This window comes from Eptesicus fuscus, chromosome 15, assembly GCF_027574615.1.
Source record: "Eptesicus fuscus isolate TK198812 chromosome 15, DD_ASM_mEF_20220401, whole genome shotgun sequence".
Taxonomy (NCBI): Eukaryota; Metazoa; Chordata; class Mammalia; order Chiroptera; family Vespertilionidae; genus Eptesicus; species Eptesicus fuscus.
Genome location: NC_072487.1, coordinates 63,766,984 through 63,788,445, shown reverse-complemented (window position 1 = coordinate 63,788,445; position 21,462 = coordinate 63,766,984). Strand labels below are relative to the sequence as shown.

The following is a 21,462-nucleotide window of genomic DNA, read 5'->3' as shown; positions in this document are numbered from 1 at the left end:
ACCAGAAACCCTGGTCCATGCTGGCCAACTTGTAGCCTCCTTGCTGGTGGCCCCTGCCCTGCCCTTCACCCTCCCCTGGGCCTCTGACCCCCTGTCTGTCCTCTTCCCCTCCCCCAAGCCATGAGGCTGGCTGTGGGTGAGAGGAGGGGTCTCTGGAGGGAGGGAGCTCCCACTGGGGCCGTGGGAGCAGGTTTACTCTCCAGCCTCCCTCCAGGAGGGGAGATGTGGGCCAGGCTGCCCCCTGGGGTCTGCCCATGACCCTGCCTGTGGCACTAGCAGCTCATCTACGTCACAGCTGCCCTCAGCAGTGAGGAGCTGCAGCCCTGGGTTTGCCAGGTGGGCGGTGGTGCCACTGCCTTCGCAGCGAAGCCAAGGTCCCTTCTCTCACCGACTGAGCACTGGCTCACTGCCCCCGAGGCAGCCGGACAGCCTCTGCCTCGCTCCTTCTCTGCTGCACCACACAGAGCGAGCCCATGTCTGGTGTGGGAGACGCATCAGAGTCATGGGTAGATAGTGGAGAGGGTGCCCGTCTGTCCTCTCTGGCGTTGATGGTGATGGGGGGCGGTTCCCTGGTCACCCAGGCCTGCTCAGGGCCAAGCAGGGATTTGAGTCCAGCTGGTCTGGCCATGGGGTAGGAAGCTTGTGTCCACGTGGCATACTCTTGCCCAGGCCTGCCTCCCTGATCCCGAGACCCAGCTGTGATGTCACCGGGCGGCCCTGCCCTCCGGCAGCCCCCAAGGTGGACAGTGCCCTGGGATGGGAACCCCCTCAGCCTTGGGAAGCAGGGGCTTCTGGCCGCTGCCCGGGCAGCGGGTGTAGAACCCTAGGGTCCTCCCTACCGGCTTGCCCAGGTCCTCCCTCCTCACTGCCTGCCTCCCCAGGACTTCCTGACGGACCTGATGATGTCAGAGGTGGACCGCTGCGGGGACAACGAGCACCTCATCTTCCGGGAGAACACGCTGGCCACCAAGGCCATCGAGGAGTACCTCAAGTTGGTGGGCCAGAAGTACCTGCAGGACGCGCTAGGTAGGGAGGGTTTGGGCCGGCGGGGGCCGAAGGTGGGACATGCCCACCAGGTCCTCACTGCCCCTCCCTGCCCTCCCGGTCACAGGTGAGTTCATCAAGGCGCTGTACGAGTCGGACGAGAACTGCGAAGTGGACCCGAGCAAGTGCTCGGCCGCCGACCTCCCCGAGCACCAGGGCAACCTGAAGATGTGCTGTGAGCTGGCCTTCTGCAAGATCATCAACTCCTACTGGTCAGTGCTGCCCCACACGCCCTCCCTGGGCTCAGCCGCCCAGGCCTCCCACCCCACCGTGTGGCCCGTCCGGGGTCAGGTGCCTGTAGCGTGCCAGGTGCTGTGGTAGGCACGGGGTGCCTTCCTCTCGTACGGCTCAGCGAGGGCGCTGTTTCCTGTGCCTGACGTACAAACAGGAGAGCTGAGTGAGGCTCAAGAAGGAGAGGGCAGGTGGACACGCCTGTGGCCTCACACAGCTTCCGAGTGGTGGCTCTGGGATGGGAACCCCCTCTGCCTGACTCCGCCAGTCTTGGCCCCTTTTGGGTTCTCCGACGTGAGGGAGTGTTCCAGACCATGCAGGACACGGGGTGTGCCGCGTGGAGAATTTGGGCGCAGTGGCAGTCCACTGCACGTGTTCGTTAGCGAGCGCCCTCTGTGACTGGTGCTGTTGTAGGTGCTGGGGCTGCCCAGGGAGCGAGACCGGCGAGGCCCGGTTCGGGCACCCCCCGGGGGTGGGCGGATGACTTAACCTGAGACCCCTCGTCGTCTGTCCGTAGGAGCTTGTGCTCATGTCACAGCTTGTGATCGGGCCCAGCCGGGGCTCGTGTGGGTGCCTGGACTGTAGAGACGGAGAAGAAAGGATGGGGGTCTCAGGAGATCGTAGTTCTGCAGCCCCGAGAGAAGGAGCAGGGCGTGCGGACGGGCTGTTCAGAGAGGACCACAGTCAGGGCCAGGATTGGTGCGTGGGCCACGGCCCGCAGGGCACCTGCTTGCTCCTGGGTCGGTGTGATGCCAGCTGACTGTGTGCGGGGTGCAGCCTCACTCATGGCGAGGCAGGCGTAACTGTCCAGGGCGGGGACTTGCTGCCAGCGCCGAGCATGGGGACTGGACGGGCTGCTCAGATTTTCTCCGGTCACTGCTCCATCTCAGGACCTGCGTCCCCCTCCCCACTCGAGCCCCACCCCCAGCGATGCTGTACTCCCCTCTTTGGTCACACTTCTTCCCTTTCTCCTTTAAGGCCTTATACCTGGCTCCCTCTGTGGCTTGCCTTAGGTCAGCTCACCCCTCTTGGGCATCCTCTGTCCCAGCTCTGATCCCATCAGAGTGGGATTGTGCTTGCGTCTAAATCTGCTTCCTGCACATGCTGGGAGCACCCGGGCTGGTGGAGCCACCAGCTCAGGGCTGGGCACACCAAAGGGCCCCGGGATAGTTCAGCAGAGAGGCCTGCTAGGCGAGGGGATGGTCAGAACCAGTGCGGGAGGCCCCCCTGCGCAGGCCCCTTTGCTTCTGGGCTCACCTGGGACCAGCCTGGCCCCTCGGGATAGGTCACATGACCCATGGCACTGAGCGGGTGGGGGGTGACCTGAGAGCCTTGAACTCTGAGGGAACACACTTCCTGCCCTGGGCCAGGCTGTTTTCACACTGCCCTGCTATCCCCAGGGCGGAGGGTGTGGGACTCAGGGAAACATACCTTGGACAATGATTTTCCATTTCCTCTTTCTGGTGTTTGTCAGAGACCCAGAGGCACCTCTCAGTTCTGGGTGCCATGGGTAGATGGCATACTCAGTGCCTGCCCCTTGCACTTCCTGAGCACTCGCTCTGCCCGCCCTGTGCTGCCTCAGCTCCCCCAGCAGCCCTGTCCGGTGGTGATGGATAGGTGGATGGATGATGGATGGATGATGGATGGTGACGGGCAGCAGGGCCAGCTCATAGCTATCAGGGTCCCTGCTCTGCACCCACCTGTCCTGGCGCCCTGCCTGACCACCAGGCCCACTCTTGTCTATTCCTACCCAGTGTCTTCCCACGGGAGCTGAAAGAGGTGTTTGCCTCGTGGCGGCAAGAATGCAGCAGCCGCGGCCGGCCGGACATCAGCGAGCGGCTCATCAGCGCCTCCCTGTTTCTGCGCTTCCTCTGCCCGGCCATCATGTCGCCCTCACTCTTCAACCTGCTGCAGGAGTACCCCGATGACCGCACTGCCCGCACCCTCACCCTCATCGCCAAGGTTACCCAGAACCTGGCCAACTTCGCCAAGTGAGTGTTGCGTCCCCGGCGGGCAGGAGGCCACGGGGCCAGGCCATGGTGTTTCTTCCCCAGAGCTGGGCTGCACAACGGGCCCTGCTTTTGTCCCTGTCATGCTCAGTCCTCCCGCTCCCCCTTTTCAGAATGAAATCCCCTCCACACCCCGTCCTCCCTCCCTACCGAAGGTACATGCCACTTTGGTATGTTTCCTTAATTTTCAGAGGTGAGAAGACAAGATGTTTTTTCCTGCAGCATTTTTGAATGAACATTTAATCATAAGGATTCTCCCATGTGCTTAACATCCATAAGCCTCATTTTGAAACAAATGACTAATATGCCTTCAAGGGAGGAGGGCCCATGTTTCCTTAGCCCGTCCGTCCCCTGTGGTCGGCACTCGGGCTGTTTCACACTGTCCTTGTGTAATGCTTGTCAAGGATGTCCTTGCTTGTCCAGCACGTCCGTGTTTGGACTATACCTTAGAGCGAGGGGGCAGAAACGGGAGGGCTGGGTCATCCAGTCGCCAGTTCCGGGCCCCCTCAGTGCTGAGCTCGGAGTCACGCCTGATTCGAGCACTTAGGCAGGGGAGGGCGACAGAGGTGCACACAGTCTCTCAGGAGGGCCCTCAGCTTGTTGGGAGAGGAGACAGGGAGACTTCCCCAGACACATGCCCCCAGCTGCGTGATGGGAGCAGCGGCAGTGCAGCTCCTGGGAGGGCCGTGTGCCGTAGGGACAAGGCACCCTGGCGTTCCTGAATCTTCAAGTGGCAGGCAGGGAGAAGAGGGAGACGAGACCCAGGAGGACGCAGGGACCTGAAGGCCAGGCAGGGCCTTAAGCATGGGAGGGGATGGCCCTTGTCTGTTCTGGGTCCTAAAAAGGTCAGCTTGACAGCCGTAGGGCAGGGGGTTGGAGGGAGCGGGACTGGCAGCTGAGAGCCCGCAGGAGAGCGAAAGGGAATTGGGGTTCAGAGAGGTGATGCAGGAGGCGGGCTGCAAGGCCAAGGGGTGATGAGAAGACAAAGTCAGCGGCCTTGCCGGGTGGGAGGGAGGAGATGACGGGAAGGCTCTGGCTCAGCTCTCTGATGGACGTGGTGTCTCCACTTGTGACAGGGAGCCTGGGAGGAGGGCATGGGCTTGGGGTGACGGTGATGACTTCAGACTTGGGCAGGCTGGGTGCGAGGGGAGATGCTGTGGACACACACGTCTGCAGGCTCAGCAGAGAGGCCTGGCCGAGCATAGATTGGGAATCAACTGCCCACCAGGCCTTGGAAACCTGGAGGGAGAGAGGAAGGAGATTGTGACCGGCAGTGAAAGGGGACTGAGGGCCACAGAGCATTCCAGGTGCTGTGAGAAGGGGTCCAGAACAGGGGCCTGAGGAACGAGGGCCCTGCGTCTCAGCAGGTCGGCTGGCTGGTGGAGTTAGTGGCCACAGTGGGTGAGGAGGGATGGGAGCTGAGGGCCGGTATCTCCGAGAAGGAGGGCTCCTGGGTGGGCCTGGGTCGCTCACCCCGCCTGCTCCCTCCAGGTTTGGCAGCAAAGAGGAGTACATGTCGTTCATGAACCAGTTCCTGGAGCACGAGTGGACCAACATGCAGCGCTTCCTGCTGGAGATCTCCAACCCTGAGACCATCTCCAACACCGCCGGCTTCGAGGGCTACATCGACCTGGGCCGCGAGCTGTCCAGCCTGCACGCGCTGCTCTGGGAGGCCGTCAGCCAGCTGGAGCAGGTACCTGTCCCACGGGCAGGGTGCGGGCGGAGAGCCTCCTGTGTGGTGCAGATCAGCAGCCTGCCCGGGTGCTGGGCTCACAGTTCCCCTCAGGCCCTGTGGGCACACGCTGGGATCTCTGGGCCACGCTCGCTCGCCAGCACCTGCGGGCTGGGCGCCCATTCTGGGTACTGGGGCTTTGGCTATGTCTCTGTGCACTTGGCGCTGAGTGGGCGGATTCCACGGATGAAGGTGTGTTCCCTACCTGTGAGAAATGTGATCACATTTACTCTTTCTGTGAAAATGTCCTTGTTCTGGGTTTTAAAGGGCACCATAAGAAAAAGACCAAGTATGCTCTACTGTACCTTCAAGAGTCAGGCAGGAAGTTACAAACCTCCCGACAAACCTCCCCACAATTGCCCTTGGCCGTCAAGTCAGTTGAATGGTTGTTGCCCAGAAACCCCTGAGATGGCTGCAGCCACCGGAGTGTGCCCTCTTCCACCCGGGGCTCCACTCCCCATCCCCAGCAGCTCCGCCCACAGTGGACAGGTTCTTGGCAGCAAGGGCTGTACCTGCCACCGTCGACCTCCGGGATATTGGTTGCCTCCTGGGGCTCCGAGAGGCCCCCTTACAAAAGCAGTTCCTGCGGCAACCGGGCTGGGAGGCTCCCTGCTCCTGTCCTGTTTCCCGGAGGTGACCACACAGGGCGCTCGGGGCTGCAGCCTCTGGATGTTCCGCGTGTGTTCGGTACACATGCAAGCACACAGCTCTTCCTCTTTGGAGTGTGTTAAAGGGAGAGCGTAGTGTGTTTCTCACACACTCGTGTGGATGTCTGCTCCACGCCTGTGACCTTGCTGACGGCCACAGACTCTCCCATCGTGACTGCCGTTCATTTCGCCGGCCCCCTGTTGCTGGACACTCGGGTTAGTCCAGCTTTTCACCACCAACAGATGCTGCTGCAGTCATTTCTGCTCATTTTTGTCCACTGCCCTTTGGCTGCGAGAGACGTGGAGGGGAATGGAAACCAAGGCCAGTCACCCCAGTGCCTCCACTGCCTGAGCCCCTGTGCTGGCCCCGTATCGGCACACGGTCAGCAGCCATCACAGCTCACAGTGCTGCAGCGGGACTGAAGTGGAGCGCTTCGCCTCCCGAGTCTCTGCTCTGATGATAACACAAGTTTTCGCATTTTCTTTCTGCACAAAGTCCTACCTGGAAGCAGGGCCTAAGCAGGTGAAGGCAGGGTCCCCTTCCCTGAGCTCAGCCCCACAGCCTGGCATCCTTAGCACCGTCAGTCTTAACCATGGCAACGAGGGGCTGCCTCTGCCTGGCCCTCCACTTGCTCATCGTCTGGCAGGCACATGACGGTGCCTGCTCTGTGCCTGGACCATGTCCACGGGGCCTCGGGTGTTGATGGGTCAGGCGCCCGCCCACCCACCCTCTGGAGGAGGTGGTGTGGGAGGGGCTGTCCCAGAAGCCTCTCAGATGGGGAGGTGTGAGTGCGAGAAGTTCCGGATTCCACGTGGGTTTTCCTCCCCGGAGGCAAAGGTAGGACTGAACTAGGGTCAAAGGCGAGGACAGGTCAGCGTTTCTCCTTGTGGGCCTCACCCCTTCATCTCGGAAACACTTGGGGAGCTGGTAAATAGGTAATCTGCACAGTCCTGGGCTTCTCCCCCTTCGACCTGCTGGATCTGACTGGCAGGGGAGGGGTCTGCATTTCTGCCCGGTTCCTCGCTGTTTTAAACCGCCGTGGCTGCAGCTCGCTTGGCCTCTCCAGGTGGCCCCAGCAGGTCACATCTGCCTCTTCGTGTGTCTTTACAGAGCATCGTATCCAAGCTGGGGCCCCTGCCTCGAATCCTGAGGGACGTCCACACGGCACTGAGCACCCCGGGCAGTGGGCAGCTCCCAGGGACAAATGACCTGGCCTCCACGCCTGGCTCTGGCAGCAGCAGCATCTCGGCTGGGCTGCAGAAGATGGTGATCGAGAATGATCTCTCTGGGTAAGAGCCGCCAGGTGTGCTGGGCATTGTGGGGTGCACATGCAGACAAAACACAGCCCATCTGCATGCAGTCTCGGCTGGGCAGGAGGAGGCCGACACAAGTGTTTATAAGCAAGCTGGTGAGCCTGGAAATGTGTTGTGCAGACCCTAAGTAGTGAGCCTGCATTTAGGAAAAATCGGGGAAGGCTGCCTGGATGAGGTGGTGCTGTAGTTTTGAGCTTTTTAGCATTTTAGTAGTTTTGAGCATTTTCATTGATGGAAAAAGCATTCTGGGTAGAGGGACTAACACAAAGGCAACAATGTTCTGTTGAAGAACAATTATTGGTCCCCCAAATACCTCCAGCTCGTCTAGGGGTGTTAAAAATACTGGTTCTCCTGGTATTTGCTAGGCCCAGAATCTCCAAAAGTGGAGCACAGGGGTGTGTGTTCAGCAGGAGTTTGGGCGACTACAAGGCTTTGAGGCTGGGCGCTCAGGCCTGACCCTCCCTCTAAGCCCTCAGCCGGGGCAAAATGCACACTCAGTGGAGGAAGAGGGAAACATTCTCTAATATTGATATCAAAATGAGGGTATTCCTTTACAACAGGTGTTTTTTGTTTTTTAATATATTTTATTGATTTTTTACAGAGAGGAAGGGAGAGGGATAGAGAGTTAGAAACATCAATCAGCTGCCTCCTGCACACCCCCTACTGGGGATGTGCCCGCAACCAAGGTACATGCCCTTGACCAGAATCGAACCTGGGACCTTTCAGTCCGCAGGCCAATGCAATATCCACTGAGCCAAACCGGTCAGGGCAACAGGTGTTTCTCTTGACCCCTTTATGCCTCCCTCATACATTCCCCGCCCTACCAGGGGCTGCCTTGGACCAGCTGGTGAGGATGCGGCTGGGCCAGCAGAGTGGGGAGTCGGGTCTCCCCTGAAGGTGGTGGCAGTGGCGGGCTTTTAAGTGGATGAGGGTGTGGTGCACAGGACTGGAGGCCAGATGCCACTTCTCAGGTCCCTCTGAGTCTTGGGGTTCACTCATGCAGCCTGCCTAGTGAGGCAAATCTAGTTCAGGTGAGGACACATCTTGGCTGAGAGATGGCCGGACACGTGGCTTTGAGGAGACCTGACCAGGTGTGCTGCTGGCATGGGGTTCTCCCAGCTCCACTGCCGCCTTGTCCACATCTCCTCAGCCCACAAGTGCTGTAAGTGGTCACAGCCTGCCCTGCCGAAGCCCAGCAGTTGGTGCTTGGCACTTCCTCTCTCCATTCCAGGCTAAGCCAACTCTTACTCCCCTTCCAAGGCCTCTGTCAAACCCTAAAGTCCTTGCTGCCTCCAGCCCCCTCAGAGCCCTTTTCACCCCCATAACGTTCCCTCCCAAGCCTGGCTGGCCCCACTCCATTGTGCCTTCTTCCAAGGGGCCACATTCGGGGAGGGGATCGGAAGAGGCTGCAGACTCGGGGAGGGCCCAGCCTGCCACTGCAGGGCAGTCCCTCCGCGCGTGAGTCATGCCTTGAGGATCCTCCTCTGATTCCGCGTTTTTAGCAGGAACGCCAGCCCCCGCCTGCCTGCCAGTCAGTCAGTCAAGGGGTGTGGCAGCAGGAGGCTGGGCAGGGGAGGCTTCACCAGGCCCCCACCTCGGTTCTCAGGCTGATGAGGAACCAGAAGGAAGAGGCAGAGAGAGCCCTCGTGGCTCTGAAGTCGGCTTCCTCTGTGCAGGACCCTGGGGAGCGGAGAGCCACTGCGTTGTGGGTTGGGGTTCAGCTAAGGGAAATTTCCAGAACACCCTGGCCTCGACTGCTCCATCATCCCAAGATGCAGCTGGCCTGCCACTAGCTGCGCTGGCCCCTGGCTTCCGCTGGGGTCGGCTGCCCAGGCTGTGGGTTTTGCATCTGGGCCCCAGGACTCTCCCATTCTTGCTGCCCCAGCACCTCCCTTTCCCTCCCCTCCCTGCCCCCCCCTCCTCCCCCAGCCTTGGCTCCGGCCGCCAGGCCCGGCAGCTTGGCGGGGGCTCTCGGTTTGGACCCGCCTTGGCCGCACTCACAGTTCTTCTCTTCCCCCTTCTTTCCCTGTGTGTGCTTGTCTCCCTGCAGTCTGATAGATTTCACCCGGTTACCGTCTCCAACCCCCGAAAACAAGGACTTGTTTTTTGTCACAAGGTCCTCCGGGGTCCAGCCCTCACCTGCCCGCAGCTCCAGTTACTCGGAAGCCAACGAGCCTGATCTCCAGATGGCCAACGGTGGCAAGAGCCTGTCCATGGTGGACCTCCAAGACACCCGCACGCTGGATGGGGAGGCGGCCTCCCCAGCGGGCCCCGACGCTCTCACCACCGATGGGCAGATGCCTGCAACTCAGCTGGTGGCTGGGTGGCCAGCCCGGGCAGCCCCCGTGAGCCTGGCGGGGCTGGCCACAGTGCGGCGGGCAGGCCAGACGCCGACCACACCGGGCACCTCCGAGGGAGCACCAGGCCGGCCCCAGCTGCTGGCACCGCTCTCTTTCCAGAACCCTGTGTACCAGATGGCGGCTGGCCTGCCGCTGTCGCCCCGCGGCCTTGGCGACTCAGGCTCCGAGGGCCACAGCTCCCTGAGCTCCCACAGCAACAGTGAGGAGCTGGCAGCCGCCGCCAAGCTGGGAAGTTTCAGCAGCGCTGCCGAGGAGCTCGGGCGGCGGCCAGGGGAGCTGGCACGGCGGCAGATGTCACTGACTGAAAAGGGCGGGCAGCCCACGGTGCCACGGCAGAACAGTGCCGGCCCCCAGCGTCGGATCGACCAGCCGCCGCCCCCGCCCCCGCCACCGCCTCCTGCGCCCCGTGGCCGGACGCCGCCCACCCTGCTGAGCACCCTGCAGTACCCTCGGCCCTCGAGCGGAACCCTGGCGTCGGCCTCGCCCGACTGGGCTGGCCCCGGAGCCCGGCTGCGGCAGCAGTCCTCCTCCTCCAAGGGCGACAGCCCCGAGCTGAAGCCTCGAGCGGTGCACAAGCAGGTCAGTGCGCAGGCGGAGGGCAGGAGTGAGGGTGGTCCTCCCCATGCCACGCTGCTCCTCCCGGTCATTTCATCTCCCTCACCCAGCTGCCATCCCATGCTGAATGATGCCACGTTCGGCCCCAGCCCACCACATCCACCTCTCCTCTCCCCTGGCCCTGCTGGCCTCTGCCTCAGTCCTGTGAACCAGGGACACTGCAGCCTCAGGGTCCCTCTGCCAGTTTCCCCCGAGACAGCTGGGGTCAGGGAGAGAGGGAGGGGTCAGTCCATCTTCAGTTCTAAGCCTGTTGATGCCCTGCCTAGGGTAGGACTTGACCTGTGACCTGCTCGGAGCTGGCCTCCAGAGCTCAGCTGCCAGGGCACACGTGTGCTCCCAGGGGCTGCACGCAGTACATGGAACTGTCGTGCTTTGGGTAGAGCGCCTGGTCTTCCCGGGCCAGCTCCCCATTCTCACCTGGGCGCTTGACTGGGAGCTGGAGCTTCCTCGGTCAGGCGCTGCTGCCTCCGTAGGTGGCCGGTCAGCTGAAGGTCCCCTCCCTTCTCCCGTGCCTCTGAGCCACATGTTCTCGTGGCTCACCGGGTGCTACTCCCACCTCCTTCCCTCCCCTCCAGCCCTCACAGCTGTGTTTCATTGTAGGGCCCTTCACCTGTGAGCCCCAATGCCCTGGACCGCACAGCTGCTTGGCTCTTGACCATGAACGCACAGTTGTTAGAAGACGAGGGACTGGGCCCAGATCCCCCCCACAGGGATAGGCTAAGGAGTAAGGAGGAGCTCAGCCAAGCAGAAAAGGTAACGCTGGACCCTGTCAGTTCGGGACAGGGAGGGACTGTATCCCTTGGCAGCTGGCAGGATGCTCTCCCCTCGAGACCTGAGTGAGGGGGCACTGCTTGCTCCTGCAAATGGCCAGTCCCCTCTCAACCCCTGGTTTCATGTGAGGACAGCAGTCAGTGGGATCTGGAAGAGAGCAGCAGGAGGGATGTAGGTTAGACCTGAGGTTTCCCACACGGGCTGCACGTGAGACTCGGCTGGGACTTGGGGTTAAGGGTGCCAAAGAGGTGCATGGAGACCCTGAGGGAGCCTCATGCATGTCTCATGCATGTGGCGATGGAGGCATGCGTCCCCGAGACAGCTGGGAGAGTGCCCCAGCCAGGTCCCCTCCACTCTGGGCTGTGCCTGCCCAAGGCCTGGCTCTTTTCCCAGTCCCCTTCTCCTCCGGGGGGAAAAGTGGTTCTAAAATAGCCACGTTCCACCCACCGCACACATCGGGCACTTGGTGGGCAGTGGGGTGCCTCCCATTCTCCCAGTGGGGTGATGGCTGCCCTGGATCCATGGCTGGTTCTTGTCTCCTGGAGGCCAGAGCCCAGGTCTACCCGTGCAAGGCCCCCAGGCAGCGGTCACTCCCCCTCTCACTCTCGGCCCCAGGGAAGCCTGTGGCAGCCTCAGGCAGGGCCGTGGAGGTCAGGCGGCGGCTCCCTCTCCCTGGCCTAGGGCGAGGTCCGTGTCCATGCTGCATGCCACCCCCTCCCTCTCCCCGTGGCCCACCGCATCCACCTGCTTTCTCCATAATTATGTGAAGGGGACATGGGCACAGTGCTCCAAGAGCCACAGTTTGGCTGGGGAGCAAGGAGGGCCAGCCTCACCCCAGGCTCCCTGCGTGGACCTGGGCGGGGCTCTGTGCCTGTCTGAGGCTCAGATTTCCATTTGTGAATGGCAAGGATGGCCTGAACGCTCCTCGGGCCAGGCTGGCGTGCCCTCCTTCCTCGTTGTCCCTTGGCTGAATGAGCTGCTGCTTCTCTCACCCTCTTTGCTGCTAACTTCACAGGCAAATCCAGGAGGCCTTTGTTCCCTGAGCTCCCTGGAGACCTGGTCCTGCCTCTGGCAGGCCCTCCCCTCACTCCTCTGGCCAGCTGAGCAGGGGTGGGCAGAAGATCTGGGGTGGAGCCAGGCTCCCCTGTGGGTCCAGCTTTGCTTCAGGGATTACCTTTGAGGTGGATCCCTGGCTTTGCTGCCCTCTGACCTCGGGACAGTCCTTTGCTGTTGAGAGTTGGGCTCCTACTGCCAGGACTCAAGGAGAGGCTCTTCCTGCCTCCCCCAGCCTGTGTTCTCACGGCACCTTGGCCCCAGCCCCTGACTCCGGCGTCAGCCTGCCTTGCCCTCTGTCCAGCCCGCACAGCCTCCTGGCTTGGTGCTTTCTTGCTGCCTTACCCATCCTTGACTCCCCCAAAGGCTGAGCGTGCTGCACTGAGTCAGATCCAGAAAGCCAGGCCACCTTGCCCTTGACCTCTCCTTCCCCCCACCCCCTCACTTTCTTCCACCACCACCTGGCTTTAGGGTCAGATAGAGGCTGGGAGGCTGGATCTTACCCCACTGGTCAGTCACTCGACTTTCCATGTGACTGGGTCACTTGCCTACGGAGCCTCAGTTTCCCCTCCTATAGAGCCCCCATCTCACAGGGAACTGTCAAATCTTCTTAACCTTTGTTTGTTATAAAAAGCTAAGGATCTTAATTAAATTTACTTCTGAGTCTTCATCCCCTTCACAGCTGTAAGGTCAGACTAGGGGGATGGGAGCTTGGCGTGGAGAGAGCCCCAGATGGGGGCATCTCCTCGCTGTGGGACGAGAGCTGGGGTGGGGACAGTCCCTGGGGTGTTCCGACCTGGGTTCCCTCCCACCCTGGGTGCCTGCTTGGGCTCACGCGGCTGTGCTCTCTGTCCTGGGTGCTGTGCTGTGGCACGCTGCCCTCCTGGCAGGACCTGGCAGTGCTGCAGGACAAGTTACGAATCTCCACCAAAAAGCTGGAGGAGTACGAGACCCTGTTCAAGTGCCAGGAGGAGACAACGCAGAAGCTGGTGCTGGAGTACCAGGCGCGGCTGGAGGAGGGCGAGGAGCGCCTGCGGCGGCAGCAGGAGGACAAGGACATCCAGATGAAGGGCATCATCAGCAGGTGAGGGGTCCTGTTCCTGCTCTGGGTCCAGTCCTGGCCCCACACTGCCCTCCAGGAGGCTCCGGGGAGGGGCTGACCAGCTGCAGGATGAGTGGAGTGTGGAGACAGGAAGGAAGGGAGTGTGCCAGGCAGTGGGGACAGCGTGGCACAGGCCTGGAAGTAGAAGGGAGCCTGGCGTGTGGGAGCCCCACAGGGTACGGTGTGTGCTGCTGGTAGAATGCAAACCAGGCCTGGCGGAAGTGAGGTCAGCCGAGGCCAGCTCTGGGAGGACCTGTGGGCCACGTACGGAGTCCCACTTCTTGGTGAGCACTCTCAAGGGAGTGCAGAAGCCAGATTGGAGGTGCCAAGAAAGACAATGAGGACCCAATTCAGGGCAGGAAAAATAGGAATGAATGTCAATTACTTTCTGTGGCTGAAGGTGGGAGGTGAGAGGGAGGAAGGAGACAGAATAATCCCCAGACTTCTACCAAGAGCATCTGGGTGTGTCGTGCTGCTAATTACTGAGATGGGGAACTTTGGAAGAGAAGCAGTTCAGGTGGGGAGGGAGAGGGATGGTGATGATGCCAGTGTTGGATGTGTTGAGTTTTAAGGTGCCTATGGGTCATACAGGAAGATTGCGGGGGCGGGGGGGTTGATTTTAATTCTGACTCATCTTTATTGATGGTTTATATCAGATTCTGTGTTGATCCCCGCCCCCCTCCCTGCTTTTGAGTAGGGTGGCATACCTTTGTGTCTGTGGGCAGGGAGTGCAAAGGTGCAAAGTGTAGCATCCAGGCCAACCCCCAGAGTCCCAGTCCTGGAGTTGACTTTCTTATGACAGTAATACCAGGTACAAGAGCCTGTCATCTGGACAGATTTCACGGAGAGCAGTAGCCAGGATGTTCCCCAGCACACCTGGCTTCATGCTAAATTTATTCACTACAAAACCCTCCCCAAATTCCTCCTATTTAGACGGCCTGTTTTTCTGCTCCTAGTTATTGTTTCATTTACCTCTGGGTTTGTTCATTGGAAAGTGGTTAGCGTGAGCAGAGGGCCTGTAACCAGGGTCACTAGAAACCCACTGTCCAGTTGACGGCCAGCTCTGCTCTCTTCACACGTGTGGTCACAAAAATGGGATCACTTCAACCTAACCACCTCCTCTTTGTGTCTGTTCTCTGAGAGGCGCATGCTTTCCTGAATTCAGTGGCTTATTTAACACATTTATTTCTACTAACCAATCCTGGCATATTTCCTCACTAATGTAATGTCAATTAGGTTGATAGTGTTGTTCAAGTCTTCTATATCCTTACTAGCTTTTCCGCTTGTTCTGTCAATTACTGGGAAAAGGATATTGAAGTTTCTAATCATAATTATGGATTTGTCTATTTCTCCTTTTATTTCTGTTGGTTTTTGCTTTACGTACACTGAAACACTATTCTTAGATGTATACACATTAGGATTGTTAAGTACTTTGATGAACTGACCTCTGTATTATAAAGTCATCCTCCTTAGCTCTCATAATATTCCTTGCTCTGAAATCTTCTTTGATATTAATAAAGCTGCCAGAACTTTATTTTAATTAGTATTAGCCTGGTATATCCTTTTCAGTCCTTATACTTTTAACCCATCTTTTTGTTTCTATATAGAGTGAATTACTCTTACAGACACCTTATTGTTCTTGCTTTTTATTTGATAAGTTTCTGCCTTTTAATTGAAGTGTTTAGACCACTTACATTTAATGTAATTGTCAATATAATTAAGTTTAAACCTATTATCTTGCTACTTGTTTTCTATTTGAACTGTTTTATTTCCTTTTTCTGGCCCTCTTTTGTATTATTTTTATGATTCCATTTTATCTCCTCTATTGGTTTATTAGCTAATCTCTTTGTTGTTGCTTTAGGACAGGAGTTAAAAATTTTCTGGAAAGGGGCAGGTGATAAATATCTTCAGCTTTGCAGGCCATATGGTGTCAGTTGCAACTATTCGACTCTGCTGTTACAGCAGAACTGTTTGTGTGGTATGGCTGTTGACAAAAACAGGCAGTGGGCCTGCTTTAACCTTCAGGATATACCAGGCTGATATTGGCTGTAATAATGGGCACATCGTTATCTTTGTTCCTCTGTATTTAGCATACCTTTTCCTCTGGCTGTTTGTAAGATTTATTTACTTATCACTGATTGCTGTGGTTTTCTTCACGTTTCTTGTGTTTGTTGAGCTCTTGGATCTGTGGGTACATAGTCATGACTCCTCAGTTTGCTTTCTGGGACTCCCATTGCACATATGTTGGGCTACTTTATATGGCCCCACATCCCACTGATTCTCTGTTGTTTCCGTTCTTCTGTCTCTTATCTTAAATCATTTCTATTGCTCTGTCTTCAAGTTCTCTAATCATTTCTTCTTCAGTGTCTAATCTGCTAAGTAATTCTACCAGTATTTTTTTTTATCAGCTATTATACTTTTGCCTCTAGACTTTGGTTTAACTCCCATCTACTTCTCGTTATGCTCACGCTTTTCTATATTTTCTTGAACGTGTGCAATATATTTATAACAGTTGTTTTAATGTCCTTGCCTACTAATTCTATCATCTGACATTTCTGAATCTGTTTTTACTGATTAGTTTTCTTCCTTCCTGGTTATGGGTTATGTTTTTCTACTTCTCTGCATTTTTGGTTGGATGCCAGACATTGTGAATTTTACGTACGTGCTGGATGTTTTGTGTTCCTTTAAATATTTTGGGCTTTGTTCTGGGACACAATGAGGTTATCTGGAATCACTTTGGATTCTGCTGAGGCTTACATTTACACTTCATTGGGCAGGTCCTAGAAAGCCTTCAATCAAGGCCCAATCTGGCAGTTTCTTTCTGGGGATCCTACGGGAGGCCTCCTGGGTTAGCACGTCTTTCCACTGTGCTTGGAAGGAACGTGCACGATTCCTGGAGTGGTTTTGTGAACTTTCCAGTGGTTCTTGTCCCAGCCTGGCTGTTTTCTCACAGGCATGCAGACCATCCTCAGCCGTCTTTGGGGACCCCTCAGGAGACAGGTGGCCCTCTCTGCATCTTCCTCCTGTCCTCACTGTCCTGTGACTCCCAGCGCCCCATCTCCTGCCCTCCCTGGGTCTCCTCCATTCTGAGGTCGCTCCCTCCTTTTGTTTGGCCTGGACACTCCAGGCGCTGAACAGGGCTCACACTTCATGTTCCTTTCTTGGAGGGGGCACTGGACTGTGCTGCCAGTTATTTAGTATCTGGAAAACTTTGTTTTATAGGTATTTTATCTGGTTTTATAGTTTTATTAATTTTTTTGTGGCAGGAGGGTAAATCTAGTCCCTGTTATTCAAACCATAGCTGGAAACAGAAGTCTCCCCCCAGTATAATTTGCCTTCTAACGATGCCACCTACTGCTTTTCTTCCCCCTTCCCCTCACCTCCCTTCTGGTAGGCTTTGTTCCATGACTGCCTTCCTGTGACAGGAACCCCTCTCCCGCCCCCCCCCCTCCCCCGTTGACGTGGCCCCACACTCCTTTCTCCTGACTAGTGCTCCCGACCCATTGACTTCTCATGACGACCCTGTGGGTGCCTGCCGAGCACGGTTGGCCTCCCTGTGCACCTACTGTGCTGGGAGCTAGTGCTCGCCCGGGGGAGGGGGGCTGCTGCTGGCTGGGGAGGAAGCGTGGGAGTAGATGAGCTCATCTGAGGAGTGTTTGTAGAGCGAGAAGAACGGAGAGGAAGCGGAGCCCTGACATCCTAGGGGCAGACAGGACATGGCATCTGCCAGCTGTGGCCTGGGAGCTGGCAGGAGACCAGAGAGTGTGGGCTTCGGAAGCCAGAGGAAGGGAGTTGGAAGGTAGGAGTGACGGAGAGTGATTGACAGTTGTGGGAGAGACCAGCAGGGTGAAGCCGGAGGGGTCTCAGGAGAGGAGCAGCTGCTGGCCGACCCACACCTGCCTCAGCTCTGAGCCTCTGCTTGTTTCCCACCCGCAGACCCTGCTGTCCTTCAGGTGTCCAGCTCAGTGTGCCCCTCCCCGCCCTTCAGGACGGTTAGCTGGTCAGCTCCTTCCCGCTCTGTCCCATGGCCCCGAGCTTCCCGTTCAGGGCGTAGCTGCGGTCTCTTGTGTCCCTGCTGCCTTACGTGTGCCTTGAGGGGAAGGACTGCACTTCATTCATCTCGCTACCACGAGTCCCAGCACAGGCCCATGAATGCAGCGGAAGGAGAGAGCTCTAGACCCTCCAGGGTCTCCGTCTTCCCCCAAAACCACGTCCCCACGGCTCTGGAGGATCGGGAGGAGCGAGCACCCACTCCCACCCTCCTGGAAGAACCTCAGGAAAGGGGCAGCCCCAGGGGCTTCTGGGGAATTGGAAACAGAATTGGGGGCAAAGTGTAAGGAAGGAGTAGATCCAGCCCGTGTTGTGGCGAGGGGCCAGCTGGAGGGCCTCAGTTCCAGGCAGATGTCTCCTCGGCAGGTGTGGTGACCTGCGCCCGCAAGGCCCACACCCACCTCATCATCTGCTCCCTCAAGTGCTGACTGTCCTTACCTCTGGTCACAGGTTGATGTCAGTGGAGGAGGAGCTGAAGAAGGACCACGCAGAGATGCAAGCAGCTGTAGACTCCAAACAGAAGATCATCGATGCCCAGGTGGGGGCTCGGGCCCTTTGGTCGGCCACAGGTGGTAAAGGACCTAGGATAAGGGAGGTGACTTTGGCTTCTCCACATCCTTAGTCATCCCCCTCTGCAAAAGCTGCGGAGGGCTAGGAGAACAGGATCCCTGCCCTGAGAAGTCAGACGTGAGGGTCTCAGTGGACCACAAGCTCACTAGGACAGGTTGGGAAAGGGGTAGGGCAACTCCTCCCCTACTGGGGCAACGTGGTAGGTATTGCCCTTCACCAGGGGTGCCAGCCGAAGAGTGCGTCTATTGGGAGGTGAAAGGGGAAGCCTGGGGGTGGCACAGGGAGTCGGAGGGGCTCTGTTCAGAGCTGAGGCTTCCCAGCTGCATTGAGAGGAGAGACATGTGAGAGGCTTTTGGCCTCCTTCCCCCAGGCCTGTTGCCTTTTCCTCTCAAGAGCCCAGAAGTAGGGCCAGTCCTTGCAGACGGTAAACTGCACGCAGGACCGGGAGCTGTGACCTCTGCATGTCACGCATGGGCACAGGGCACCTGCCCTCCGGGCCTCAGGTGACTGATGGACGACACTAGAGCTGCTCTGTTGGGGATGAGAGGCAGGCGATGTGGCAGGCAGACCCCAGGAGGTTGTGACCATGATGGCAAGGCCACCCTGCCCCGCTCGCCCACTGCTCCACGGGCCTCTCCTCCTGGCCACATTCCTACAGGCGCACACAGCCCCAGGGAGGTCCTTCCCCTCCGCGACCCCGTCTCACGCCCTCTCTGTCCACAGGAGAAGCGCATCGCCTCCCTGGACGCCGCCAACGCCCGCCTCATGAGCGCCCTGACACAGCTGAAAGAGAGGTACAGCATGCAGGCCCGTAACGGCATCTCCCCCACCAACCCCACCAAATTGCAGATTACCGAGAACGGCGAGTTCAGAAACAGCAGCAATTGTTAACCTGCCCGAGGAGAGGGAGGACTGTGGTGGCCAGGGCCGGGCCTCGGCCTGGGGAGGAGCACCCCACAGTTGCAGCCCCGGCGCGGGGGGCAAGAGGCCGAGGCTCGTCTCCCGTGCCCTCCGCCCACGGTCCAGGAGGCGGCCACAGAGGGAGCCGAGAGAGACTGACGCAGCGGGAGCCCCCCTCTCTTCTGCCCAAGAAGCGTGTTGGGTTCAGGCCGAAGAGACTGCACGCGGGGAGTGGGACAGCCGGGCGGGGGCGGGGGCGGCCAAAATATGTCTCTGTTGGTTACTGAGTTTGGTGTGTGTCACCTTTCCTTCTTGACCTGGCCAAGTGCATGTGCCCCCGCGCTCCCCAGGGAGGGAGCTGCCCGGAGAGGTGGGGGAGTCAAGAGCTGGGCCCAGGCTCCCTGGCAGCCAGGCCCCTCCCTGTGGGCTCTGCCCTTCAGGTTCAGGAGCTGACAGGTCGGTGGGCAGGCGGGGGTGGGGTGGGGAGGATGGAGCTGCCTGAGGTCCGTGGCCCCTGCCCGGCTCTGAGCACCTGCCACTGCATGCAGCCTGTCGGGGCCCGGCTGTGAGGAACCGAGGATTCACCCAGACCTGCCCCCACGTTCCCGCCTTCTCCTTCCTCCCTCCCTCCTTATTCTGCCAAAAAGACCCAGTGAGGCGCAGTCTCTGTCCTCGGCCCTCGCACCTGTGGGCCTTGGCCCCGCATCAGAGCCTCCCCCACTTGCCGCCGGGCCGATGTCTGGGGCTCCCAAAGCCAAAGACCTGGGCGGAGGTGGCCCAGCGGCACTGCTTGCCCTCCTGGGGCCCGTCCTGAGAGAGGCTGATCTTTCCTCGTTGAGGGTTAAAAAACTCTAATGCCCACAACCCTGAGCAGGCGGATAACTGTGATTTCTTTTCCTTTCACAGTATGCATTAGAAACAAAAGCCCGCTTGCTCGCTTGCTGGAACACAGGGGCCTTTTAAATTGAGCGTGCGCACTGCATGGGAAATAGCGGCCCTGGAGGATGTTAGACTTGCTCCCTCTCCGAGACAGCAGCGGCCTGCACCCGGCCCCGTGTGTGCGGCCGCCGCCTCCTCACCCTTCCCGGGGGCCCCCAGCCAAGGACCAGGCGCTGCAGACAGGGAAGGGGCACACCCCACAGCTGGGGCCGGTTTCCCTCAGCCCTAGGCTGTTCTGTAGCTACTCAGCCTGCTGCCCCCTCTTGCGGGACACAGGTGGGCAGGAGCTTGGGTCTCTGGGCCCCTCCCTGTTCCCAGCACCAGCCCTGGATACGAAAGTCGGGCCTTTGCCCCGCAGCAGAGACGTGCTGAGCCAGGGCCAGCCCTCAGCCTCAGGAAGCGAGGAGACCCTTGGAAAGAGTGCTGAGCCCTTCCTGCCCCGGGGCCTGGAGACGTGGCGCCAGGGCTGGGGTTGCCACAGAGCCCGCCAGGAGGGCGAGAGGGGGAGGGGTGGCCCAGACCACACTGGACCCCGTCCTGGGCCTGGACCATGCTCAGGGAATGGGCTCTAATAAGAAACCTGCAGTACAGTCAGGCCAGAGACATGCTGGTGGGCGAGGGCAGCCCCCCCGGGTCACAGACCTCAGGAAGGAAGGCCGTGGGGCTGAGGCCCTGCTCCCACTCCCACTCCCGGTCTCACAGGCAGGGCCTGGCCCCAGTGGTGTCCTCTGGTCCAGTTTCGTCCCCCCACAGCCCAATGAGCCCCCCTCCCCCACCTGGCTCTCCTCCCACCGAATGCCTCGTAGGACGACCTCGGACTGAGCGCCTCTTAGCAATACCGGGGAGGTTCCCAGGGCCCGACAGCAGGCGCAGGAGGCCAGCGCGGTGGCCGGTGCTGGCGGCCTTGGCCGGGCTGTGAGCTCTCAGGCCAAAACCTTACTTACCTAGTGCAAAAACTGTAAACGTGTACAGACGCCGCAGATTTTTATCTGAATTGCAAGTCTGACCATTTTTGTAAATGTTCTTGGTGTTTGACTGTAATGTAACTACTTCACCTAATGGTTGTACATAGTCCTCTAGTCCTGGTGCTGCCGAGGGCTGCCCGGGACCGCTGCTCTCCGATGGTTTGTATTTTATATTTTAATCTAGAGAACAGTATTGGGCAGGAGGAAGAAGTTTGGGATTCGGGTGCTGGGGTGTTCCCCCTGCCCGTGGCATTCATGTGTTTGCTTTGCAGTGTGCTGTCTGGGTGGGGGTGATGGGCACACGCGCCCTGGCTGGGCCAGCAAAGGGGGCTCTCGCCTGTGCCACACAGAACCTGCAGACAGAGGGCCCCCAGGGAGGGGTGAGGGGAGGACCACGGTCCCAGCCCAGACCCTACGGGAGGCCCTCTCCCCTCCTTTGCCAACACACAGAGGCCTGACTTCTTTGCTGAACTTTTATGTTTAGGGTGAAGGAAACTGCCAAACGTCCTATAAGTGAAGACTTTTTCCAACTGCCCAATAAAGGGGGTGGGGAACCGAGGCCGGAGCGCTCCCCGCCCCCACAGAGCATCCGCCGGGATGCACCTCTTCCTCCCCCCCGCCCGTCTGCGGAAGGCAGACTGTCCAGGGAAACAGCCCCCCTCTTTTCTACACTCGGCCCCCAAGCCACCCGGCCCCACACCTCCCTGCCCCCCTTTGTAAGTATGTGAAAAGGACAAAACTGCAAACGTGGAGTCTCGGCCGGAGCCTCTCCGGCTGTGGCTGTTAACTGTGTAATAATGTACAGAGGAAGTGTCGGTGTTCTAAGACTGTGTGGCTGTGCAATTTCTGTACATTTGCAATTAGAAATATTAAAGATTTATTTAGCTATTTTAAGCCTGGCTCGCCTCTCCATTCAGCCGTGTCTCGGGAGATTTTCTGGGGGTGACCCTGGAGTCATGGGCTGATGTTGCCCTTTGCTCAGGGGTTCGGCACCAGCACCTGGTTCACCCAATGGCACTGCACACAGGGAAGACCCCTCAAGCCATGGCAGCGGAGGTCTCGGCGCACTGAGTGAGCCAGCATTGTCCCCTCCTCCAGACAGAGGAGCAGGTGGGCGGTAAGCCCCCCCCAGCTCACCCATGGCTCAGCCAGCTTGGAAG

The 21,462-nt window shown here is 58.8% G+C and overlaps 1 protein-coding gene across 4 annotated transcripts in view; it reads left to right on the top strand.

Annotated features, from left to right (window-relative positions):
* The window catches only part of DAB2IP (DAB2 interacting protein), a 160,617-nt gene extending 139,421 nt beyond the window's left edge, over positions 1–21,196 (top strand). For 2 of the 4 annotated variants that reach the window (XM_054727044.1, XM_054727043.1), the window contains exons 7-16: positions 882–1,026; positions 1,112–1,256; positions 3,030–3,266; positions 4,776–4,977; positions 6,775–6,953; positions 9,028–9,916; positions 10,553–10,705; positions 12,667–12,860; positions 17,379–17,466; positions 18,222–18,872. In XM_054727044.1, the coding sequence (XP_054583019.1) occupies positions 882–1,026; positions 1,112–1,256; positions 3,030–3,266; positions 4,776–4,977; positions 6,775–6,953; positions 9,028–9,916; positions 10,553–10,705; positions 12,667–12,860; positions 17,379–17,466; positions 18,222–18,389 (2,400 nt within the window). In that variant the 3' untranslated portion in view covers positions 18,390–18,872. Of the gene's footprint in view, positions 1–881; positions 1,027–1,111; positions 1,257–3,029; positions 3,267–4,775; positions 4,978–6,774; positions 6,954–9,027; positions 9,917–10,552; positions 10,706–12,666; positions 12,861–17,378; positions 17,467–18,221; positions 18,873–19,304 lie in introns of those variants that run through there. The other 2 variants (XM_054727046.1, XM_054727045.1) reach the window with 2 other exon arrangements.
* The last annotated feature ends 266 nt before the right edge of the window (positions 21,197–21,462 follow it).